This window comes from Leptosomus discolor, chromosome 3 (genome assembly GCF_034619465.1).
Source record: "Leptosomus discolor isolate bLepDis1 chromosome 3, bLepDis1.hap2, whole genome shotgun sequence".
Lineage (NCBI taxonomy): Eukaryota > Metazoa > Chordata > Aves > Leptosomiformes > Leptosomidae > Leptosomus > Leptosomus discolor.
This window is the reverse complement of record NC_141393.1, coordinates 12973742-12987391: the sequence shown is the minus strand read 5'-3', so window position 1 is coordinate 12987391 and position 13650 is coordinate 12973742. Positions and strand designations below refer to the sequence as shown.

The 13650-nt window shown below is 44.8% G+C and overlaps 1 protein-coding gene across 1 annotated transcript in view; it reads left to right on the top strand.

Annotated features, from left to right (window-relative positions):
* Window positions 1-13650, top strand: part of RCOR1 (REST corepressor 1) — an 83685-nt gene that overhangs the window by 40897 nt on the left and 29138 nt on the right. Inside the window, exon 4 of the mRNA XM_086461947.1 lies at window positions 2434-2517. Coding sequence (XP_086318073.1) covers window positions 2434-2517 — 84 coding nt within the window. The remainder of the gene's footprint in view (window positions 1-2433; window positions 2518-13650) is intronic.

Here is a 13650-nt window from a genome sequence, read left to right as displayed (position 1 = left end):
TGGGCTGTGGGAACTGGGCAGAAGGAGGTCCTGAAGATTGCATGAAGCCTGGCATCTGTAGGGGGTTCTTGTTCTGGGGGTGAGGCCCGGGGAGTGATTTACCCCAGCTCACGGGGAGGGGATGTGGGGCTGGAAGGAGGTAGCTCCCTTTGCAAAGGGAGGTTTTGGGTGCCTGGGGGGGGAGCTGTGATGGAGGACAAGGAACACATTTCACTAGCCCCTCATGTGTGCCATGAGGTCCCGCAGTACCTGCCTGCACTGGTTGTCACCTCCTAGGGCTCGCTGCAGTTCACAGCCAGGAAGACTGTGGCACTCCCTCTGCAATACCCCAGAGCCTAACTTGGGGTTTTATCCGTGGGAGGTGAAACTTCACCCACCTTGCTGTGGGTGAGCTGAGCTAGCGGCGCTCTGCTCCTGAAAGGGAGAGGCCAGGCTGGGACGTGTGCCTGACGTGTCAGGGAGGAAGTTCAGCCTGCTAAACTAGGAGAAAATTTTTCCCTTTTCCTCAGCTAGGTGGGTTTTGCCTGTTCAGTGAGACTGTGGTAAAGTCAGGCTGACAATTTGCCTAGTGTTAAGCCTCGCTGGCAGAATTTGGGCATCAGGCTCCTTAACTGCGGTGGGTTACTGGGGTGTGTTGGGATTTTGGTGGAAAGTGTTCAACTTCCTGGAGACCTGACTGATGATTTTGGTCTTTTAAGTATTTTTATGGGATGAGAATGTGCTTTTCAGTGTAACGCAAAGTGAGGAGAGAAACTTTTTTTCTTTCTGTGTTTTGAACCCTATTCTAGACTTCAGCAGGACAGACAATCCTGGATAGGGAGAGTGAGGAGCAGAATTTGATAAAGGGGGGTGGCGTTAAAATTGCCTCTTTCTTTGCATTCCGGACCTAGACTTGAAATGAGGGAGAAAGTAAAATTTAATCCCCAGCTTTTCAAGATTAATTTTTTTTGGTGAAGTTTTAATTTTAAATTCAGTGCTATAATTTTAAATTCAGACACCCTTCGTGTTCTGTGTGTGGACATGGTCTCCACCCCCATCTGTCGCCACCAGAGGCAGCTGTTGTCTCTTCTCACTGTTTTTCTGCCCATTGTAGAAAGTAATGAATGTGCACAGTGCACAAAATATCTTGTATGTGCAGTTGCTAACCTTATTCAAAAGAAAAAAAAAAAAGAACAACAAACTGTGTGAAAGATAGTCACGGCATTTGTAATGAAAAAAATTTAGTTCAATGTAAATATGTTGCTGGCAACTGATTATTTTTAATACATGCTATTCGTGCTTTAAATTTAAAGTATTTTTGTCATCTAAACCCTGACTCTTCTTAGCTGAGCAGATTTCAGGTTAAAAACAGTAGTCAAACCATGAGTGTTCATAGCATTGTAATGTAATTTCATGTTACTAGATCTTTTCTGACCTGTTTGTTTAATGTATCATGAAGTGGTGGTTATATGCCTAATTGCACAGTGCAGAGAAAATAGCTTTATGTTGAAATATTGCATAAAACTTTAGCGTTCTGTGATGTTTTGTAGTGGAAGTAGTACTGTAGGCACTCATTCATAACAAGACCTGCAAGTTTCTCTCTGCCAGGGCAGGTATTTGAGCTGGCTGTGTGTGTGCTGACTCAACGGAGCAAGTTTCTTTCTCTTCTCATCGTCCTCCTCTTGACTGCTTGTGAGCGAATGAGAGCAGATTCATAAGAACTTTCTGTTGAAACCTACCTTAGTTTGAGGTTGCTCTTGCAAACTACGTGCAGCTGTGGTTCTTCACTTGAGATTTTCAGAGCTGTCATGCTAGCCTGGTGTTAAGTTGGATAAAACCAGACTTGCTTTCTGAGTGTGGGTGTGAATGCATGAGAATGTCTCTGGAGTGGTTGAGCAGAGGACCCAGTTCTGACCTAGGGGACCCAGTGTCATCACCCTGGTGGGCATTCCTGTCTGTATTGGGGGATAGAGGCATAGAAGGGCTGCTGGGGCACGGGAGGAGGTGCTCAGAAGTGAAATCTGGGAGATTCACGCATGTGTCTACCCTGAAGTGTTAATCTAGCTTCATGGTACAGTCTCATGATGTCAAGGGCTTGGAGCCTGCTGCCTAAGCCTAGCTCCTCCCTTTTTCATTTAATGATGGCTGGAAGAAAAGTAATCAAGTATGCTGCAAGTGAAACCTTAATTAACTTTTAATTTAGATCTAACGTATGCTGTTTAGTGTACTGCATGAAAGAGTGAGTGTGCGGTATCTGTCATGTTATATAGGGGGTGATGCATTGAAGAAACAAGGAAAAGCCTCAGGTCTGAATGGGAGGATGGGGTTTTAACTCTGCGGATGGGTTTTGTAGCTTGATTAAAAGCTGCAGATGTGCGATAAGTCGCTTTTGTATCCATTTTGCATCTGAAATGACTTTCTCTGTAACTTGGTTTGTATCTGTTTTCTTTTAAGCCAAACTTGCAAGGCGAAGTCAGGAGAGGGAGAATCTCGGCATGCTGGTCTGGTCACCTAACCAGAATCTGTCTGAAGCAAAATGTAAGTCTCTTCAAGTACTTTTATTCCCCCCTTCCCTTACATGTATCACTTCAACAATGCGAAGCTGCAGCTTTCAGTAGAGAGGTTATGCCTGTGACATTTCCATTACAATTTGAAATTAATTTGAAAAAAGAAAAGCCTACAAAGCAGTCCCCCAGAAGAGCTTTGTTCCCTGCTGGGCAGCTGCTCAGAGCGTCAAATCCACAGAGGCAGGGAAAGCAGGAGTTATGTGACACACTTTCTTCCTTGGTACGAATTCTTTAAGATACTTATCCATGGGCCTATACGATGTGCTTTTTTGCTGCTGGTGCTGTAGAAGACAGAAGAAATAACTGGGGAGAGCAAAATGAAACGGGGGGGGGGGGTGGGGGGGGTGGGGGGAAGCGGTGAATGTATGGTAATTAGTAGTACCTTTTTCCCCACGAAGACACAAATAAAGTTCACATCTGGAACCCGTGGAGGTTTAAATGCCAGAACAATTGCAGTGCCTTGGAATTCCACGTGAGGGCAATTACCAGCGCTCTGTGTGTGTCTGGGAACAAGTCTGTGTTGCTGCCAGATGGCAGATCTAGTGTTTGAAAGGTTTGTCTAGCTACGGTTCTCCTCATGAATAAGTAGGACTCCTTGATTAAAGGGCTGCTGTTAAAATGCAGTAACTAAACCTAAGTGCTTTTGGGGGAGGGAGCTGAAAGGAACTATTTTTGACTTTGTGCTGGTACTTTTTTCTTCTTTCTGATTCTGGGACCAAGAACATGAATCTTGTATTCCTGTTCCTCTGCAGTTGTTTGTGGTGGCACTATTAAGCTGATACCTGGTTTTCTCCAGGACACGAGGGCTAAGATGCATGACAAGACTTTTGTGAGCGTGTAGTGGCACTTGCAAATTAAGGCAGCAGAGATTGTGCACAAACTGGCTCTGCCGTCAAAGGGCTGGGCTCTGCCCTGGGGCATTTGTTCCGCTGAACAAGTTGCCCCTTAAATTACAGAAGGATGATGGTACTGTGATCTACAGATAAAAGGGCTTTGCAAGGATCATGTCTGCCTTCTCTCCTACCAGTGGTATCTTGTCTGCTCCCTGCTGGATATTGGATGCTGAACTAAATAAGACTGATGAGGAGAGGGATATATTTGACAGTTACCTACAGCTAGAAACCTCTAAAAAGGTGTAAGAGCGATAAACAGTTGCCTCTACCAGAAGGATTGACTGTCCATGGGTCCTCTGTGACATGGAGTATTCCTGTAGCTGCCTCTCAAGTTTGAGAGTCTCTTGAATCTCAGATCAGCTTTGGAACACTTAACTCCTGCCTGATAAGAAACAGGTTTCTTGGAGAGGGAAGAGAGAATGGAGGATGAAAAGGAGTGAAGATATGTGGAACTGAGTAAAATAATCTGTGACTGAATATTCTGTGGCAATTGGCACAAAATATGCAAGGATATTATAGAGCATAAAAACAATACAATATCTGCTAAGAAGATGTCGTGAACCGAAGAGGTTGTTAAAAGTGTAGTATGACATTTGGTGAATGAAAACTAGGTGTCAGTTGACTGTTGCTGGTACAAGAAAAAAGTTAGGGAAAACAATATGAATATAAGAGGGCAAGAAGAAATTTCTCAAAAGACTTAAAATTTTAGTAAGAGTATGAGTGATTTCACCTTCCAAACAAGATACAGAAAAAAAATAATATTTCATATGGTGTTTGGGGGAGAGGAGTATGATGCTTTTGTGCCATACATGACACACAAAGTATCTCCCAGGCAACTAATTGATACAGAGGGATGGAGTTGTGAAATTCAGCATCTAGTAGCAGTTAAATAAAAACCACAAAGGAACATTGGGAGAGGTGTCTGAGGGACCTTGGGGTGGCAGGAAAACTCCAGCAGATGGGGAGAGGGCAGCTGTGCAGGGAGTGAGAGAACAGGGTAAGAGTGAGCTGGTTGGTCATTGTTTTGCCTTCTGTCAGTTCGAGCTGACACTACTGAAAGGTATCAGTTCCTGTCTCTACCTGGCATTACTTAAAAATGAACTGTGAAAAACAAATTCTGCTGAAGGTAGCTGCTTTTGTTCCTTAGAAATGGATTGATCGGTAGAAATAACTTTATAGCTCTAATGTATTCAGCCAGCTGTTAGGCATTGATTTGCTACTGCATGAGAGTCTGATTCAATCCTCTTCCTTTCAAAAGATGGGAACCTCCTCCAAAACACCAGTGCTTTGCAATAGCTGTAGAGCACTTACTGAATGTATTGCAATACAAGCAGAGTTCTGTTATCTGTTTTATGGTTTATGAAGAAAGAACATCAGGGGACAGGAGGTCTCTTCAGCTACTCTTGAGTTCACTGACAAGTCTTTGCACTGCTGATAGTGAATCCTAATTAAATGGGGTCCGTGGGGATGTGTAAGAGGACTGATGATGATCAACATTTCCATCAGTGATATGGGAATTGTTACAGAATTGCTGTAGAGAGGAATTGAGGATAAGCCATAGACTGACAGGATGGTAAATAAAATGAATGCTACCAATAGCCTTGTAGAGTGCTTTGGGTCTTTTCCTAATGTGGACTGATGCCAACGCAGTGGGCTCTTAATGACCCAACTGCAGGGTTATGAGTCTCAGCACTGAAAGCTCTGGCCTTATCTTCTGCATCAAGGCTGGTGTTTGGAAAGAAGTGGCTTGGAGAGCAATTTTGGGGACACAGTGGGCAGGTAATTTGACAAAGCTGCTCCGTGTCCTGCTTGACCCAAAGGATGATGTGGGCGTAAAGAATGAAGTAGTCACTGGAATGGTTTGCTGCCTCTGCACCCAGCAGCATTTAGGAAAATGAACCTCAGAATAGTGGCTTTAGTGTTGAAAAACTGAGGAAAGGATGGAGACGGGAACTACTGAAACATTTTGGAAACTGAAGATGAAGCAAACTCCATCTGCTTAACTTACTGAAAGGGGACTATTGTCAATTATTTTCTCAAAGGGAAATTTTGACATAGTAAGAAGTGTGCATAATACAAATAAATGGCTACAAAGTAAGTCCACATAGACTGGAATGAAATGCCTGAGTATGCGTAGGGGTTTTTTTTGTGATTGACTATTGGAAGTTATCCAGGGAAATGATGGATTCTCTATTTCTTGATGACTTTTTTTAAACCATGGATTTTTGTGACGTGTGTGTTATCCTTGGTGGGAGGAATCATTGGCAGTGTGAAATGGCAAGAGGAAGGAGCTGTGGTCTCCAGGAGATTGGTGTAGTCCCTTGGGCTGTAAGTACTATGAATCCTAGCCAGCACATCTGTTCTTAATATTGCTGTTCAGGTTGAAGTGTGGGTGAACGAATCCTTCCAATCATCAGCATGTTGGTACCTGTGTCTAGTTACTTTCATTTGTACTCCAAAGCCTTTAATCCATCCTGTGCCTGTTCCTGTGGTGAACTCTTTAAAAGTCATAGGACTCTTCTCTGTTCCTGTGGCTGGGGCTTGATGTGGAGGTGGAAGTTAGTGCAGCACATGTTAGCTGTCAGCTTGGAGTGGACTGGTAGCTCTCATCAGCAGGACAGTTCCGTGCAATTGGTGAAACTGTTGGAAGCCATCTCTGCTAAAGGTGAATCTGTGATACAAAACACTGTGAGCAGATCTGTGACAATGCTCAGAGCAATGCGCACTGATGGGTTTATCAGGGGGCTGGCCAAACTGGTGGAGGCTGTGGGAGGGTCCTCTGAGCTGCTGAAATGAATCCTGGAAAGACCAGTGTGTCAGCCAAGACCTAGTGGGTATCTGCATACCTAATGCTTCAGGCTCATAGTATTAGTTAAATTGTTTGAGTCCCATGCACTGTATATTCTGAAGCAATGTTTTAATCACGTAGGAGAAACCTTTTGCCTGGATGCCTTGAAATGATGAATAAGGTAGAGAAGACTAAAACAGACAAAAGGATGTGCTGGCACATTGATAGCTTTTTTTTTAATCCTATGCCTTTTTAACCATTAATCCTGGGTACAAACCACTCACTGCCATGCCCATACTAATGCCAAAGTTGAATGCTGTCAGCATGTTCCATATCTACTGCCAGACTTCTGCCTTTGAGGGGTCACTTGCATAGCAGTCGCCACCATTAGTAATTCACAAAGTTAGCCCAAGGGTAGAAGTTTGTCCTGTCTCTTTTGAAGAAGAAAAAAAGAATTGTCATTGTGCAGTAACTGAACATTTGGACTTAAAATAACTGTGCTCCCCTTCCAGCTCTGCTCCAAATACCCCATGTGCTGTGGCTGGTGTCGCACCTCTTACAAAGAGCTTGCTCTCAAAATGAGACTCCCGAGAGGCTCTCTGAGGACGTAGTGCCAGGGAGGGCAACTGCTCCGGCTGTGCTAGGACTCTGTCACGGAGGGTGGGGAAGGAGACCGAGAGGCCAAAGAGTGATGTCTTGAGAAAGGTGACATTGAGGAGCAGGAACAGCTAGATGGAAGGCAGGCATCTGCTCTCTTTGAGTAGCACGTGGGGAAGGAGGGGGGAAATAGTGAAAAATGCATTGTAATGATGCTGTGGAAACCCTGCACAGGATAGAGTCGGGCCAGCATGAAGCTATTAATAAAACAGCAGTGTGTCGGTGCCAAGTACGCCAATGGGTGGAACCATAAAAATGACATTGGGTTGGTTTAGAAATGAGCAAGTGCTGGCATGCTGCAGCTGCCCAGGAGTGAGGGATGGAAACCAGGCAAGAGGATAGGATGTGATGATTGCTTTTATGCATCTGCAGTTCAAAGGTGAACTACATGAGGAGAAAGATGTATTGTTTTGCTAGCGATAAGCTCTGTTTTGAAAGTCATTTTTCTGCTCTCTTCCTGACAGAATGTGTGCTGCTAGATGAGAGTTTTGTGTCTCACTGTTGCCTTGGTGCATGTCTCCAGTGGATTTGCAGTTTATGGGGTGTCACTGAAGAGGCAGGTGTTGTCCCTAATACTCATGGGACAGCAGGTTGTGGATGGCAGCTGGGTCCCCTGATCTTGCAGTCCTGCTTCTGTTTGACCTGATGGTTGATCTGCATGCCAACTCTGGATGTTCACCAGTCCCTTCCTCCATTACCCTGTGGCATCTCTTCCTGTGAGGCTGCAGCTGGCTCCCTGCTTTACGTTATGCCTGCCTTGGTGCACTTGGAGAGAATTTAGACAGCCTCCTTCTCCCTATGGAGGGGAGGTAGAAGCGCCCAAGGGACATGGGGACAGAGGAATGCTAGAATTAGGTGAACTGGCAAGTGCTCCAACATCCTTGTGATGTGCTTGGCCAAACCCCATGGCTGGGGGGGAAAGGAAGGGGTCCCTAAATGTGCTGCAAAACCTGATGCGGGGAAGGCAGCAATGTGCCAGCTGAGGCTTTGATGGAGGAAGAAGTGCTGGTTGCTATGGTTACTAAGGATATTAACCCTCTGGTGTCTGGATGGGCAAGGTTTAGTTAACTGTGCCACAGGCTGGGTAACGGTTTTGGAGCTGGTAGTGTGGAGCAGCAGTGCTCCACCCTAAGAAGCTATGAGTTGGCACTCAGGATCTCAAAAGCTTGTGTCCCAACCAAGTCTGTAAGTGTGTCCTGGCGTTAGTATGTCAACAGCCTTCTTTAAGTGAGAGTGAGTTTTGGTATCTGTCCTTTGTTGTGAAGGTGAGGTGAATCCCAAAATTTCTGAGGGCAGGTTGCAGATTTAAGTGGCCAGAGTCTTGGCTCCAGCTGTAGTTCAAGGGGTAATCTTTGCATAGAACAGGATATGATTATTCTTCAGTTTCTCTTTTAAAGGGGATGTTAAACCAGCTTGGAAATCACCTTTGTCTGAATTTTCTAACTTAAAATGACTACCAGAGTAGAGGACAGGAAAATGTTTATCCTCTCAGCTTGGTGAGTGTATCTCATCATGCGTCATGTGGCAAGTCTCTGTTTTCAGTGTGTAGGTAAGCCATAGCTGTTCTGGGAATGGCTTCTGCTTGGACATATCCTTTCCCCTTCAGCTCACTTATTTTGGCCTGTGAATTCTGTGGACGTATGGCTCGATCAACTATTGTCATCAGTTCTCATTTTCCTTAGAGTGTAGGGTGCCCTAGCAATAAATACATGTGAGTGGAAAACCACAAATGGGAGAGAGCAGACTGGGGAAAGTGTTGATCCTAAAATCTCTCTTTTAGAAAATGAAGTCCCTATTTAACAGTATGCATTTAAAATGGAAGGGATTAATGCTTCAGAAGTACCCGAGAGCCACCCCCTCCCCCCAGCACACAGACACCCCTCCCCAGGCAGCGGTCAGGGAAGGAGAGGATGTAGTCTGGTGTGTATTCAGCTTTTAAGCCCCTCCTCTCCATCATTGTAAACAGGATTCTTGAAACAGTTGAACCGTGGTTTTATTTTTGGTCCCCTCTCCCCTCCAACCCCTGTCGTTTCTGTGACCTGGTTTAAGCACAACCCCACGAAAGGTTGCTTTGGTGCTCAGTGAGAGTGCAGCCACCTTGGCCAGCGATGGGAGAGTGGGAGCTGCTTAGGCTTTGTCACAGAAAGAAGAAAGTACTGTTGAACTTTTTTGTCTTTTTTTTTTTTTCTTTTTTTTATGTGGCTGGCTAAGTGCTGTGGGAGGTTTTGAAAGGAGTGTATGTATTGTGCTTTTCTTGTTTGGGGGTTTTCTGTTTCTTTGGGGTGTCTTGGTTTTCTGGGGGGTTTTAGGTGGTGTTTTGGTTTTTGTTTTGGTGGTTTTTGTTTTTTTTTGTTTTTTTTTTTTATGTAGTAAGAAAAGTGTTAGCCTTAAAAAATAGCTGCCAGGTAGAGCCAAGACTTCCAGGTCTCTGAGGGGTGGACTTCAGGGATTATAATTGTTGCCTGAAGCTGGGTGCTTACCTTTCATTGCTCAAGTAAAGACAGCAAAACCCCAAAGTTATTATCTTGCTGTTTGTATGCATTCCTTCCCTGGAAATATCAGTTTGTTGGCTGTCCCAGTGACAGCAAAAAGGATTAATGGAAAAGCAGAATTGGGTTTATGTTTATCCCTAATCCGAATTTCATATTATGCAGTGAACCTGGCAGCTGTGAAGCTTGAATGCAAATACACTAGCTGAAGAATGCAACTCCATGAACTCAGAAATGAGAGAACTAGTGTTTAATCTAAGATTCTGTTTGAATTTAGCTGTAGAAATAATAGTCGTGGCCACTTCTCGCAGCAGCTGCAGTTGCTGTACTTCAAGGTGAGGGTGAAGGGATGCAGTTTTTTATTTTGGCTGAGGCAACTTTTGATGCTTATAGTAGCAATACTGTGAACAGCAAAAAGAAGATATCAGGCTTCAAAGGCTATGGGTGTATCCCAGAAATGGCTGAGTTGCCTCAAACTTAGCTGCAGTTCCCCCTTTGTCATCTGCTGTGCTAGTTGCTGTTGCAATGCTGTGTGGAAATCTCGGAGTAGCTCTTTCATCATTGTTGCTGCAGGTTGATATTTCTGGATCCTGAATGCATATTCAAATTAAGATGAGATTTTAACCCTTTCACAGCAGTGGTTTGTGACTGGAGCCAGGAAACTCATTTAGTTTGAGAGGACTAAGGTATGTGTTTGGGATGGATTTCACCCAAGGTACAGTGGATTGTGGTTGGTTTAAAAAAAACCCCAAACAACCCACAAACAAAAAACCTGAAGGAGAGAGTGTGTTGGAGAGTATCAAGGAAAAGACTGTCTTATCTAAGGTAGCTGTGTTATCCTGGAGGAATTTTTGCTGCTGTGCTGGGAGGGGGGGCCAGTCGCCGGTTTCTTCCTGTGCCTTGTTCTCTCCTGCCACCTGTTTGTTCCTCCTTTTTACTGCAGTGTGAAACAGGCCTCAGAACGTGTCGAGATGACCCAGTTTGAAAATGCTGGCTGCCACTACTGTTGCTGCTGCGGGGATTGAACTAGTGCTGGCGCTAGGAAGAGGCTTTTTTCCCTAAGAGAAGTTTAGAGACAAGATGACGTGGATGTAATGGAGTGATGATAGCTGTGTTAAGAGTTGCCCTGGCAGTGAGCCTTGATCTGAAATACGTTTGGGAGCAGTCTTAGCCAGCCTGATAGGCGCTGCATGAGTTGTAGGACCAGTACGACGAGAACTAGCAGGCTGCAGCTACTTCGTGCTGCTTGGACCCAGCCCTGGGACGGGCTGAGTGTGCTCCAGTCTCGCTGGTCTTGGTGGGAACGGCAGACTCGGAGCATTTCAGACTGCTACATCTTTTTTCCTGACCTCTTGTCTCTTACTGTAGCTGTGAGGGTAAAAAAAGCAGGAGGATCAGGGAACTGGAGGGTAACTTTTAAATTTTTTTTTTTTCCCCTCAGAGCAAGATTAGTCAGCAAATACACCAACAAGTGCATGTTTATAGGGATGTGATGGGAGCTGTGCATAGGCAGGAGAAGCTCTTGTGGGGTGCGTCCTCCACTGAGGAATGCTTGAGGAGGTCATGGCCATAACAGCTTGCTGTGAGTTCATACGCTGCTGAGTGTGACCTTTACAGAGGCGCAGGAGGCAGAGCAGCTAGGCTTTCTCAAGGACACGTGCCAGAGCTTCCCTCACCATAATGTGTTTGCTGTGGCATAATTTGCTCTAATGAGGAACCACTCCCACTATTTTTTTTTCCCCCATACTCTTATTTTTGCACTTCATGTTAAGTTACTTTCCTGATCATGTGCTTCTCATGCAAATTCATATTATAGTAGGGGAGTAGTGAATTTTCTAGCACTGCAAGGGTTAGTAGTAATACATAATAACTTATCAGTAAGGACTGGGCTTCTAAATTGTGGCTAAAAGCTGTGCTGTGACCACCTATCACTGATACTCCAGGATCTAGTTAGTGACACTGGTTTATTGTAGGCTTTTCTACTCAGTCCCTTAGGATCAGCCTTGGAGGCTGAGGACCTCCGTGTAATCCATGTTTCAGCTGTGTGAATCTGTAACTTGATTTTTTTTTTCTAAATTTACTTAATTTTATGTATTTTTGAATAGCTTAACATCTGTCAACATAGCACTAATACTTTGGTTTAGAGGCTACTGTAAAGATTACGTTGTCCGAGATCGGGCTGTGTAAGCTTGGCATCTTTCTGCATTGACTTCTTGAAGGGATCAAAAATGTTTCTTTGCACCCCTTTGGTTTCAGACCTGTAGGAAATAAGTGTGAGAATGGAGATATTGAGTGTTAGTGTCTCCTGAAGGCTGGCCTGCCCACAGTAGGGCAGTCTGTATGCGTTTGTCCATAGGTAGCTTCAGCTCTCCTGTGCAGAAAGAGCTCTTCACCTAAAACTTGTTTATTGCCCAGGTTCTCTTGTTGTGGGGGGTAAGGTACCAGGAATTTCATGAACCGCTGCACCTTAATCTGTAGTAGGCGCTTGTTCCTGTTGCCTTGGTTCATGGCCTGCCTTATTAAGTGATTAAGCAGCTGCTTATCAAGCAGCTGAACTGTCCTTGCAGGAAGCAGGAGTAGGAACTTTCAGGAGAAGGATGGGGCAGACAGCTGGGGGGCAGAGCCACGAAACCACTCTTGAGATAAGCTGTTCTCTGTAGGTGGTGCAGCACTCTGTGCATTGGAAGTGTTTGTCTTCTCTCCATTGTTCTCTTTCCTGCTAACTTGCTCACATCCTGCTGATGTGAAAGTGAGGAAAATGGAGTCTTTCAAAGCAAGTTTGAGACCTAATTTTTTCATTCTTAGCACCCAGGTGCAGTAGTGCAATGAGTGGAGTTGTGGGAAGGCCCTTGCCTTCTCAGAAGGGGCCAGCCCCAAACATCTGAAATAGGCTTTTGACTGTAGATATAGAAGGAACAAAAGCATCTCACTAATACTTCAGAAAATACAGCTGAAGGATTAGTTCCCCTGCAACATCAATCTGCCTTTACTTAGTCCCTATCATTCTTCATCTAGTTTTGCTGGAAGCAGGTTTCATGCAACTTGTTCATGAGTGCAGTGCTGCCTGGGTTGCTGAGACTGTTATGGTACTTGTATAGCTGGGTTTGGAAGTGAGGGGGCTGGCTGCAAAACACAACTGAAACAGTAAGTGGTGCTTTTGTGATCTGACCACTTGCCATTCAGGATCATGGGGTTCTCATGTTCCAGTTGCTGAGGAGCTGGATGCCAGCAATTACAGCTGGAGGCTCTCTTCCATCTGCGAGCAGCTCCCGGCTCTCGGCACATCTGCTGAGGGCAGCTCCTCTGTGTGACTCTGACTTGTCTCCTTTCTTTCACTGCCTTCTGTCTTGCCTGATGCTTCCTTTCTGCCCAAGTGACATCCTTCAAAGAGGTAGCTAGGGGACAAATTGATCATTTCTTTTGCTTTTGTATCCATTATAAAGGGGGTCAGCATAGCTTCTACTCTCTGCCACAGGCTTTATTATCAGTAACAATAATAATGAGCTGCAATTTAACCTGGTGGCTGTTCTGCTCCCACACACCCCTTGTGGGTGTGCCATCATGCCACACAAAGACCCTGTGTCGTGGGGAAGTAGAGTTACCTATACTGTTTAGGAAGCCTGGCTTTGATACAGTGCTTTTATTAGTTTGCATTCCTACTACAACAGGGAATATAAGAGTTCTGGTTTTAGACAGGAGCTTTCAAAATCTTTTGGAGGATGCGAAATGGATCTGGTGGAAGAGTTCACCCTCTTTAGAGGGCTGTGAGCCTGGATATTCCTTGGTGGCTTCTGAAGCTGGTTGACAGCAGGTTGCTTGACCAAGCTTTATGGTATTCTGTGCTGACTGTTTTGCAAACTAAAAATTTCGGCGTACATAGCATGATGTGGATGAAGAGCTGAGGTTGTTCCTAGGTAGAGTACTGAAGTCTTGTATCAGACTGCTAGTCCCATACTGAGTGTATCAAGCTGTATTTTTTTTGAATTAGTGAATCTGGCTTTTGGAAGGGATGCACTGGATCAGGCATTCTTAAGGAGTGCAAAAAATAATTTCCATAAGATCATCTGCATGAGGGATGTTTCTTGTTTTGCATTGTTTCCTCCAGTAAAGTGGTGATCACTCTAAGGTGGAGCAAATTTCTGGCTGAAGGTTAAATGTGATGGACGTATAAGAGGTGGTCTGTCTTCCCAGAGGGTCCTTCATGGATGTCTTTACAATGGGCAGCCACATGTCCTTTCTGAGGGAGAACAGCAGCAGCATCAGAGCGCAAGAGAGGC